This window comes from Poromitra crassiceps (genome assembly GCF_964638095.1).
Source record: "Poromitra crassiceps genome assembly, chromosome: 1".
NCBI classification, from domain to species: Eukaryota; Metazoa; Chordata; class Actinopteri; order Beryciformes; family Melamphaidae; genus Poromitra; species Poromitra crassiceps.
In genome coordinates, this window is record NC_139623.1 from 9250384 (window position 1) to 9262907 (window position 12524).

The following is a 12524-nucleotide window of genomic DNA, read 5'->3' on the forward strand; positions in this document are numbered from 1 at the left end:
CACTAGCCTGGTACACCAGCCGGTCACTAGCCTGGTACACCAGCCGGTCACTAGCCTGGTACACCAGCCGGTCACTAGCCTGGTACACCAGCCGGTCACTAGCCTGGTACACCAGCCGGTCACTAGCCTGGTACACCAGCCGGTCACTAGCCTGGTACACCAGCCAGTCACGTCAACTCACATTTCATTTTGTTCGCACGAAATGAAATGTGAGTTCATGTGACCGGGCTGGTTTACCAGACTATCTGTCCACATGAATCACTAATTATCACGGCTTTATATAACGGAATGCTGTTTCTTTGTCAATACATTTGAAAATTCAAGATTACGTTTGATATATCCTGGGGTGCATTAGTTTTCTTTTATCCATCTAGTCGCATCCAAAATACCGAATGACTTAGGAAGTTTGGTTTCTTTTTACACAAAGTAATGAGTATTTTTTTCTTCTTCTCCACTGATACTTCCTATCGCCCTCCAGTCGTTCGCTGCTGAATATAGAAGATACTCTATCCTTACTGCAGCTTGTGGAACAGGATTCCTGTGGAAAAATACATCTTAAAAGAAATATCCGCTGTCTCTCATCCGTTTATATCTTCCCTTATGCACACTAGGCATCTACATTTGACAGCCCCAAGAAGGAAAAAAGGCTTCCAAGGAAATGGCGCTCTAAGAACTACAACAAAGATGTCAAAACAACTCTGCAGGTAGACAAAGCTGTGATGAAGCGTGACCATACTTCATGTTTTCTCTGAAACCGATACTTCTCAGAGCAGAAAGTGTTTGTGTTCCCACTTGTGTCTGTGTACTTACTGTACTGTCTCACGGTCCCCAGGTTCCCAGCTGCATCTCCTCCAGCTCTGTCCGCCTCCATGCCTCGAACCCCAACCTCTCCACTGCTGTCCTGGGCAATGACAAGGCCTACCCTCAATCCCTGGAGTCCCCCATTGACGTAGCCAAGCTGCAGGAGGACTTCTGTCGTGTTGCCAACAACTGTGAGTGAAACATCTGACTCATTCATTTTAATGAAAGGTTAGATTCTGTTAAGTATGTCTGACACGTTCGGGGTTTAAACATAATATTTATGTAAATTAAGAGCAACTCAGCAAGTGTAAATTAGTCAAATTGATAGGAGAGCTTACTTCTCTTAAATCACTCTGACTGCTGTTGTATCTGGAAGCGGGATGGTGTCGTCGATCATGAATGGAGCTGACGGTTGTGGCGCCATGGCAGCTGTTAATTACTGATTGTTGATCACAGTTTCTATTCATTAGGCTTTTGAGGATGTGCCATCTCAACATTTTCCCTAGCTGTTGCTAATTGAGAAGGTTCACCAGAGAGCTTTGTAAAGCTCCCTTTACAGAACAGCTTTCCAAACAGATGATGACTCCAGAGGGGCCTTATTTACATCTCTGACACTCAGTGTGCGCCGGAGTTTATGTTCAGACACCTGATGCTTCACATGACTCGAAATAAATGATGTACGTTTTACAGAATGACATTGCAATTTTTGGATCAAATAGGTCTAGAGAACATTAGCATCAAATTGTCAGAATATGCAATATCCAAAATTACAAGACTAAGGAGTCCTAATTGACTCAATCTAATGCAGCAATGTGAGCATCAGTATTGCCACAGCTTGTTCAATAATGTAGTCTCCACGCAGCCATTATGTAGTGCGCGATAAGATGAATGTCTTCCTTATACAACCGCAGAATGGAACACTGATACGTTTTTCTTTATAAGGCCATGTTACATGAATGGCCCTTCTTATTTGTGTTCCAAGTTACTGATACTGACTCCTAAAGCTATCAGTAGCTGCAACCTTCAGCCTAAAGCTATCAGTAGCTGCAACCTTCAGTCTCGTGGACAAATGATGTACGCCATTCCTCGAACCCGCACTGTCTTTGGTGAAACTGCTTTTAAAGTTCTTGCACCCTCATCTTGGTGTGAGCTACAGAGTCACCTTAAACTAGATTATTTTATAAGCATGGACGATTATAAAAACAGGATTAAAGACTATTTGACCACTGAATGCACATGTCCTTGCTGAACACTGCTAATTGATTGTTTGATGTAATTTGCTGTTTTGTGTCTGTTTGTTCTTTATGTGAAACTTTTTATTCTTATGTGAAACTTTTTAAGCTGCAGTCTTGGCCAGGACTCCCTTGTAAGAGATTCTGAATTTAATTTGGAATATTCTTAAAGGTTTTTTTTTTTTTTTTCAATATTTTATTTTCAATTTTCAAAACAATGCACACAAACAAGACAAATGAACACGCTCAGACACAAGAACAGAAATTGGAAAAAACAACATAATATATTATTGACATTCAATATTACGTGATTACCAGAGGTGCTTATGTGCTTGTGAGAGATATTGTTTCTGGGATCTCACACAAGGGTGATATGCAGCAAGGGAATAGCCCGCACAGCTCCAGGTCTTAAGCAGCTCAATCGGTGCAGGTTGCAGGGAGATCACAGTAACAGAGGTAGGCAACAGCACTCGAATTAGAGTAAATCTTGAGTTTTTTTATTAAGGGCAAAACAGACACGTTTCAGCCTTAGGCCATCATCAGTGTACATCAGAACAGATGACAATGGGTAATATATATAGGTGTGGTCAAACAAATCACCTTGAAAAAAACATCAGCAGATGGAGTGCATCTGTGGAAGCTGCAATGCAGCCAATCACAGAGAAGAAGGTGAGGCCACAGCTCAAACAGGCACTCAACATCATTTCCAAGAACTATCATAGTAGTGACAGCCCTTGTTAAATACATAGAATTACGAATTATAAACAATACAAAATACAAAATAGAAAGTTAAATAGAAAGTTAAAAAGAGGTTTTTTCACCAATCAATGGGACAAATTTCTCAGGGAGTTGAGACATAACATTACAAGAAGCAACCTAATAGCAATTCTTCATTAAGGCCTCTAGGGCTCTCAGTTTGTAATGTGTGGATGTAATAAGCTTCCCTTTGGAGTAAGAGTTTATCTCTGTCACCACCTCTTCTGAGAGGCTGAATCATTTCTATACCTTGAAATTTAAGACACAAGGGGTCCATGAGAAACCAGTCAGGCAAGTCACCCGTAACCCCTAACCTCATCAAGGTAGGCTAGAAATGGGTTCCAAATGGTTGAAAACCTTTGAAGTGAATTGGTCCTCAGAAACCTAAATCTCTCCATCCGTATAACAGAGGTCATGTCCGTCAACCACAGTTGGAAAGAAGGTGAAGAGGATGACTTCCATTTACTTTCAGAATGAGGTTTTTGGCAACAGTTGTCCCCTGTGTTAGAGACTGTTGCACAGCTGTAGGGAAGTTCAGAGAGAACTCAGAGCAGCCGAACATGGCAAGTTCTGCCTCCGGCTGGAGGGTTATTTTGTAGGCCTTAGAGTACCAGTCAAATATTTTGGTCCAGAATATCGTTAGTGAAGGGCAGAACCAGAAGGCATGATATAGTGTGCCCTCTGACACTTTACACCTATCACACAGTGGTGAGACAGAAGGGAAGAACTTGTGTAACTGATGCTTGGAATAGTGAAGATGGTGAGAAACTTTAAATTCAATCAGCTGGTGTCTGCTATTAATTGAGCAGAGTTGTACCACAGACAGACTCCTTTCCCATTTAATGTCAGATAAATCAATGCCAAGTTCCCCCTGCCACACTTCTCTAATCCTCTCAGTAGAGGCTGTGGTGCGGTTGTCAAACAGACATACAAATCAAGAGATAAGATGCTTGGAGTGAGTAGGGCTCAGCAGAACATCGAAAAAAGCATGTTCATTTTCTCCTTCATTTGGAGGAGAAAATTATCCTGAAATGAAGATTGATTGACAGCTGCCATGTCATGATATGATTGGTTAGCAGAAAGGATCTCTGCACACCTGGGAATATGACAGGTGCGTCAGGGAAAAAACATGTAATTATAAAGAAAAGCTCCCGCACACTGTCTCACCTTTTTAGGAGAATTTATTGGATAAACGTTTCGGTCACTAGGACCTTCATCAGTATACTGATGAAGGTCCTAGTGACCGAAACTTTATAATGATATGATTGGTTGAAATGGGGTAGAAATTTGATAGTACTATGTGATGTCAGCAAACTGTAGATTACTGTTATGAATGAAATCTTGAAAAATTAACTTTTGAAAGTGTGAAAAACTAAAGAAATTTGAATTGAAATGGAAGATTATGGTTTATTGAGAGATGGGAGGTAAAAAGTAACCTCAATTATAGCAGCAATGGGTCATGGCCGGCACTAACAGAGATGCTCACGTCATTTTTTGCAAGTCCAAGTCAAGTCTCAAGTCTTTGAGCTAGAGTCCAAGTCAAGTCTCAAGTCTTTTAGCTATAGTCCAATCTCCTGCATGCAATCCAATCTGCTTAGAACACTGCCATTAGTGACAGGGCTGGGGCAGAAGTAAGGCTACAGCAGGTTAAGTACGTGGCAGTTGAACAGAGAAGCGGAGAGAGAGAGTAGGGACAGTGGAGCTAGTGGGCAGAGAGAGTATGACATGCACCGATGACATCACAGTAGCAAGTATGACATCAGCGATGACATCATAGCAACAATGACATCACCCACCCAGTCTGCTCAGCCAGGAAGGATGAGATATTTGATGAAATCATCACTGATGACATCATTGCTCGAGTGACATCACATCATTAGTTAATTAGGGCAATTAAGATGCTGTTTAGGCTATGCATGGGGGCAGAATTCAACATTTTGATGCACGGTGGGCTCAATTTTTGATCAATCGAAAATCTGTTTGATACTTTTGTGTAGGACAGTCAGATGCAGATGCTGAAGTTTGGTGTCGTTTGAAGAGAAAATGTGGGAGGAGTAGGGTTTAAGTAGTTTTCCCGTTTTTCCAGTTTTACGGTCTTTAGACTTCATAATTGGCCATAGGTTGCAGTGTACAAAAGTTTCTCCTCATTTGGGCCCACATTTTGGTGAAAGTTCCAAAGCCGTAGCACGTATGCCTGATTTGTTATGAATTTTCAAAGTTTGAAACTTTATGGTCGCTGTAGCACCACCATTAGGACTATTGGTGCCAAATTCGCGTCAAAGAAGTTTGGCATGGGACTGGACCTTTGTGCAAAGTTTGGTTTATTTTCATGCATGGGAAGTCCAACTTCCTGGGAGGAGGAGGAGGAGGAGAAGAAGAAGAAGAAGACTAATTACATATGCACACTCACAATTTTGTTAGTGCAGTGTGATAGGGTGTCAGGGTGATATCAAAAACGGACTGAACTGCATTATCCTACAATAGCTGACTACAATTTGGTTGTTTACATTCCCTTCTCTTTCTGTCATCCTTGCTGCAGTGCACGTCACCATGAAGTCAGCCCTTTGTTCACTAACATCAGAGAGAGAGCGATTAAAACAAGTTGTGGACCATGAAACATGCCCCCCTACCTCACCTCAGGTGCTTGGATTGAAGGGTGCACTATCCACGGTATGTGAAAGAAAACACACAAACACACACACACACACACACACACACACACACACACACACACACACACACACATGATATCAGCAGAAATAGGTTAGACATTCTACTTTCTTTCGGCCTTGAACCGGCTCTCAGGTATCTTCTCCTCCTACACCACTTGTCAGGTGTGACACATTGCGGCAGCGCTGACAAGCCTCTTAGAGGGATAACTAGCTGGTGGTATGATGTGTGCCCACCTGAACCAGATTCAACCTGTTTTCTTTGGCCCCTGCCTCAGTCTCTCACCCAGAGTCTGACTTCACATTCGTTACACATTCATTGTCGTGACGACGTCTCCCGCCATGTTAGGGGTTCTGTTGCTTCTCTATATCAACCCATTTTTATTAAAATAGCCTGAGTCAAGTCTACCCCCTGATTATTCAATTCAATTCAATTCAATTCAATTCAATTCAATTCAATTTATTGTTGTCCACAATGTGGAAATTTGTCTTCACAGGTTTGCTTGCACACATGAAAAGTACAGTACGCAGACACAGTACACAGCACAGGAAATGATAGGGTACATAATACAACATATAACAAGACAACAGGACAACAGCACATTACAGACAGCGATAACGGATTAACAGTGATTATCCATCCACTAGCCACTCCACCTCACATAGGGCCTCATGACTGAGGCTATTCAGTCATAACACAGTCATAACACAATTGTAATGTAGAAATGTAAATGGTACATTTACAGAATTGGCTCTGAAGCACTATGGTTCCATCCCAACACAGTCTCTTAGAAAATTGTATAATACCAACGATATGGACCAACGTTGCTATTTTACGATTTCGGCTCGAAAAATGTAAAATAGTAACGTTCTGAGTGGTTAGGGTGAGGATTAGAGTAGGGGGAGGGGTTAGAAACAGAAAATCTCCGTAAAACACGCCCAAACCACGCCCACCGCTGTAGACGCATACGTTCCCATTTTACAATTTCTTAGCCGACATCGTAAAATACCAACGTATGTCCACAAACGTTGCTATTTTACAATTTTTTTGGAGATCGGGTTGTCCATCCATAGTGCATGTCTAACTTCATAATTGCAACGATGGTAATGCCCTGTTTTTATTCTTAATCATAGCTTTTGACATTGTCTCTCCTAGAAACAGAACTCCGTGGATGAATCCCGTCCCCTAGTGCACCAAGTGTCCAATGAGAGCAGAGCTTCTATTGCCGAGTCACTCTCTGAGTTCTTTGATGCACAGGAAGTTCTGTTGTCTGCTAGTTCCTCTGAGAATGAGGTATGCCTGCATGCAAACATTATATCGTCAGCAATTGAAATGATGCATCTGCTACTCAGAGCCTGCCCGTGGCATACACTTTCCATGTTGTCGTTTAGGGGGCACATAATGGGATTATTATAATTGTTATTGGTGGGAGTGATTTATCTTCGCCAGCTCCTTTGATACTAATGCTTAACCAGAAGGGCTGCATGATGGAATACAGATAACAAAATAATAATTCAGACAGTTGGCTCTAAATTAAGAAAATATGACCGTAAACCCAGGCCTTCAGGCTGGGATATTATCAATATTGTCCCTGAAAAAATGTGTCCAACCTTAAAACCAGTTGTGGCAATTCAGAGCCTTTGTATCAATACAGACAATATCAATAATATCAACAATATCAATATGATCTATGATACAGTCGCTGCAGAGAGAAAACCATGCTCTGTAACTTAGTTATGTCTGGAGGTGTCAAAATCAGTCTTTAAGACGAGATGACTAGTGTTACTTCCATCTCCTCCTGTAGCCTGTACTACGAAGCTAGTTTAATGCCTTATCCGAGTAAGTTTGAGTTTAAACCTGGTTTAGCCGTACTACAAAGCAAGTTAACTTTCAATCACCATGGCAACTGACGCTGCAAAGCTAACCTGGTCGCGACCAGATTAGCTTCAGAGGATAAGATCAAAATCCATGAGAGACCCATATAATATCGGCTCTCTGGAGTCACTCACCATTCATAAGATCGCCATATGAAAAATAGATTGCAGTCAACTGAGAATAGAACAAGCAAAACATTCGTGGCTCTGTAGGCTACATAATTAAATTAAGCCTACTTACCACTTTATGTCTTAACAGCTCAACGATGCGTGGAGAAATATGATCACTATTAATCACCGCGGCGCATATCATGAACGGACCCTCAAATGGAGTGAGGGTGATATTCTCCTACATGCCAGAAAAGCCTATACATATAATATAGATATGGGATAGCCCCAATACTAAATATGCAGGCTATTCTTGCATCTTTCAGCTGGAACTGTGTCCTGTAGGCTGTATGCCAATATATGAGCAAAAATAGGCTAGTTTTTATCAATAATAACTATGCCCGCATCGTCTCAATTCAGTTCAGCAGTTTTCTCTTTTATAGTAGGCTATTAGGCTTTATACTAGGCTATTTTATATATGAATTATTCGATCAGTACAACCACACACATGAGTGATAGAGATCATTATTCATTGAGCATGCGTTTCTAAATCTATGGTCTAAATAGGCTTACAGATTGTGGAAATGTATAGACTGAGATTACACATTTACATTTGTTGCTGCTGTATCAATGCAGCTGTATCAGACAGAAATCGCTGATCAAAGTAAATCAAATGACTGATGTGAATACAAGCTGCTGCTTTAGACAGCCCTTCAGCAGACTATCCAACGCGAATTTTCATTCTGACATTAAATCGCGGATACATTAATATCCGCTAAAACTCTGATCATGCACTGCGCTTTCTTAGAACGAGGAAATGGGTGTGGAAATGGGTGTGGGCGTGGATCAACTCAGCTGTTCATAATGTGATTGGCTAGCGCACCTCTTTCGCGTGGACGCGCGCCTGTGCACGAGCGAAAAACGTGCGCGTGCACAGGCAGATCCCAGCTCCAGTTATCGACTAGAAAACCAGCGTCGTAGTATCCTTAAACTAGATAGCTTTGATCCTGTTCAGTCAAACCAGATCAAAGGGACTTATCGCGGATCTGTTAAACTAGCTTCGTAGTACAGGCCACTGCTCTTGCAGTGTTCAGGCCTGTTCAGACAGCAGCTAACATGGGAGTTAATTACTGATCTAAAAATACAGAGGCTAAAGTGTACATTTGTCACCGGTTCCCCGTGCATTAGATCTCTGCTGGTATGACAGGATGTTGAAAGAGAGAGCCAGTGCCTGGCTGTGGGTGTTACTGAAGGTTATTTACTAGCTGTCAGCTAAACAACTGTGATAATGTTTTTTTTTTTTTAGGCTTCAGAAGATGACTCGTACATCAGCGATATCAGTGACAACATGTCCATGGACAACTTCAGCAACGAGACAGAAAACGAGAGACCAACCTCAGGTGAACTATTAGGCAATGGGCTAAAAGCTGCTATACTGTGAAATGTTGATTTTGAATGATACATTCAATTCAACTTTATTCCAGACACTTAGGAAGGTCCATAGGAGAACATAACACATTACAATACAATACAAAACGTATACAAAATATAAAAAACAACAGACCTTGATATCAAGATTACAGTTATAATACAATCGCCAATGTCGCCACATGATTGAGTTGAACCTGGTGTTACTTTTGACAGGATTAATTAACAGATTAATCTGTACATGGGATTTCTTAAAAGGGCTTTAAATGTAGGTATACCTACACTGAACAGCTGGCTGGCACTGTGCCATCTAGGGACACGCAACAACAGTCGTAGTCTGCATCATTATAAGCCGCGTTTAGTCTTTGCATGCTGCTTTTCCTGTAGCTGCTCCACAGGTGAGCAGTATACAGCGGCGTACAGTACGCTCTGAACAGTGAGGCTTTGACATCTGAAGTACACATATGAAATTTACAAATCAACATGTTTGAGTGTGCGTATAGTTTACAACGCTGTCTCTGAAGATCGTTATCATCATCAGACAAATCATCTGTAATACAATGGCATAAGTATTTAATCTCAGTACACACTTCAAGAACATTGTTACTCAAATAAAAATCAGGGAAAACTGACTTTCGATCTTCTTTACAACGCACCATCATAATGTTACTCTTCTTGGCGTTGTATTGGATGTCACATTCTATACCGTACTGGGAGCATATCTTAAGTAGCTGTTGTAGGCCAGCACTATACGGAGAGAACAAAACCAAGTCATCCGCATACATAAGATGATTAAAAACAGTGTCTCCGACAACACAGCCAGTTGTACACGCATTGAGTTGAGTGGACAAGTCATCCATATACAAATTAAATAAGAAAGTAGAAAGAATACCCCCTTGACGGATGCCACTACCCACACTAAAATGAGCAGACACAGAGTTACCCCATCTTATTTGCATAGACTGATGTACATACCAAAATGCTAAGATTTGAATAATGAACTTGGGAATCCCTCTTTGGGACAACTTATTAAACAGTTTGTTATGGTTAACTCTATCAAAAGCCTTAGAGGCATCTATAAAGCACAAACACATTGTTGAGTTTTGGCTTCTATATTTGGTTATTATTTGGTTATAAAAGAACCCAAATCATTTAAAATCAGAATTCTTCTTTTTGTGTCTTGACTTTACCAGTGTTATGATTCCTAATTCCATGCAAATGTGCTAGTTACTCTGGCCATACAAAGCTGCTGCCAGGGTCATCTTTTGACCTCTCCTATCCTCTGTCTCAGGCTGCGTGGAGAATGGTGCCCTCCTTAGCCAGCGGAGGAGGTCCTGCTTGCCCTTGCCCAGCCCCAAAAACAGCACCATCAGCCTGTGGAACATCCTGAAGAACAACATTGGCAAAGACCTGTCCAAGGTGGCAATGCCAGTACAGCTCAATGAGCCGCTCAACACACTCCAGAGACTCTGTGAGGAGCTGGAGTACAGCCAGCTGCTAGATAGGGCTGCCAACACACAGGACCCGTTTGAGCGCATGGTGAGAGGGCAGATGCACCAGGGGTTTGACTGTATTTGTGTTCAAGTGTGGGCAGAGTTTCTTTTGAAGGCAAACAAAGGGAGGCCTGGCTCACATGTACACCTCCAAGGCTACGTTCACACAGCAAACCTTAGTGCTTGAATCTGATTTGTTGCTCACATCTGATTTTTTGTGTGGCTGTTCACACAGACTTTTTAAAAGTGGCGCATATCAGACTCCAGTGTGAACAGATCGCAGACCTGAAGTGACCCGCATGCGCAGAAGAAACAACAATAACGTCACACGCAGCACACTGCTGTTCTACGTAAACCCAGAAGAAGACAGCAGTAAACATGGCGGTAACTGACTATGTTGTTTCATCTGTTGTTTACGGTTTAATTTACAAGTTATTGTGCAGTGGAAGCCAGCGAATACGGGAGCAGATGATAGCGAGGAGGAGGAGAAAGAGAGCCACAATTGTAATAATGGCTTTCTGTGGAGCAATAGCTGCTACTTCTTGTTAATACTTATAAGCTCTAAAACCTCACTGTCCCTCCACTGAGCTCCCTCGCAGCTGTCCTCCATGTTTGTAATCACAATCTGCCTGCTTGGTCCTCCCTCCTCCTGCCAGCGCAGAATAGTGACGAATGTCGCTCTGGAATGATGTAAAAGTCACATTGAAGCATTAAGTCAGATGTCTGTTCACACTGGAGTCACATTCCAAAACATCAGATTCGAATCTGATGTTTTTCCACATTTGAAAGTAGCCCAGGTCGTCTTTTAAAAAGTCACTTTCAATGTGACTTGTAGGCCTACTGTTCACACAGTCATGAAAAAGACTGACCTGAGTCACTTAGAGGGGAAAAGATTAGATTCAAGCACTAAGGATGGCTGTGTGAACATAGCCCAAGACTCGTGGGAATAGAAGCACACACATGTTGCTAGTCCCTCAGCTCTAATCATGTTTAAGATAGTTGTATTTATTCACCTGGGAAGCATATTTGGTTCAGAGAAAGGGTATTCCAGGAGTCATAAGGCCGTTTCACACCGGTGCGGATTTTCGGGCGAATATTCGGCACGGAGATTTGCAACAAAATGTTTTAATGAGTTGCAATCGTCGGTGTGCAGGGTTCAATTGCAACTCATTAAAACATTTTGTTGCAAATCTCCGTGCCGAATATTCGCGCGAAAATCCGCACCGGTGTGAAACGGCCTTTAGAAAGACAAAAATAATGTTCTATCCAGTGTTGTAGTCAAGTCACTATATCTCGAGTCCAAGTAGAGTCTCGAAGTCCCCAGTGTTCGAGTCCAAGTCCCAGTCACCAAAGAAGAGTCCCCATTACAGTACCTGAGTCCGAGCCCGGGTCCGAGTCCAAGTCCACAGTTACTGAACACGGGTGTCTGCATATAGGTGGAACACACGTGCCTGCCTTTGCGCAAAATTGAATAATGTCACAATATTAATATAGCTATCAATATCTTATGCCAAATTATCAGGGCATATTACCAAAAAAACGAACAAAAACAAAACAACAGTCTTTATCAATTAACAAGTCTGAATCCTTATCTCCAACTTCCGAGTCCGAATGCATGAATGCTCGAGTCCAAGTCAGAGTCATCAGTGCTCAACACCAAGTCGAGTCATGAGTCCTGAACTCGAGCACTACAACACTGGGCGGTACTAGGACCCTGGGGGGTACTAGGAACCTGGGGGGTACTAGGACCCTGGGGGCAGCAGAAGTCACCAGTAACCTGCCACTGGCTGCTGGCAGTAGTTACAGTACCGCACAGTGGCAGCTCTGCTCCCACACTTTACAGGGAAGAAACACAAATTCCTGTCCGTAGATTGTGAGAAAGAGATGGCACTATTCTACCTCTGTGAATATTTCACTTTTGCTCACATTTGCATTGTTTGACTTCTGTGAGATTATGTTTGTGGGGTGAAATTTGTTTGTTTTTGTGTGGGAGGGGTAGAATTACAGCACGTGGCATTGTCGGTTATAAATGACTATATGTGGCTTAAGCAGCCCAGTCTGTGGTCTCCAATTAGGCTGTGGAAGTAATGATCAGTGCTGCCTTCCCTGGCTCAGTGCAGCTGTCAGTGGAGCCACTCTCACCTGCCTTCCCTGGCTCAGAG

At 42.2% G+C, this 12524-nt stretch overlaps 1 protein-coding gene across 1 annotated transcript in view; it reads left to right on the plus strand.

The window, feature by feature from the left end:
* osbpl3b (oxysterol binding protein-like 3b) overlaps nt 1-12524 on the plus strand; it is a 71964-nt gene that overhangs the window by 51053 nt on the left and 8387 nt on the right. Inside the window, exons 9-14 of the mRNA XM_083637487.1 lie at nt 612-704; nt 833-992; nt 5329-5459; nt 6615-6752; nt 8748-8841; nt 10161-10408. Of these exons, the coding sequence (XP_083493613.1) occupies nt 612-704; nt 833-992; nt 5329-5459; nt 6615-6752; nt 8748-8841; nt 10161-10408 (864 nt within the window). The remainder of the gene's footprint in view (nt 1-611; nt 705-832; nt 993-5328; nt 5460-6614; nt 6753-8747; nt 8842-10160; nt 10409-12524) is intronic.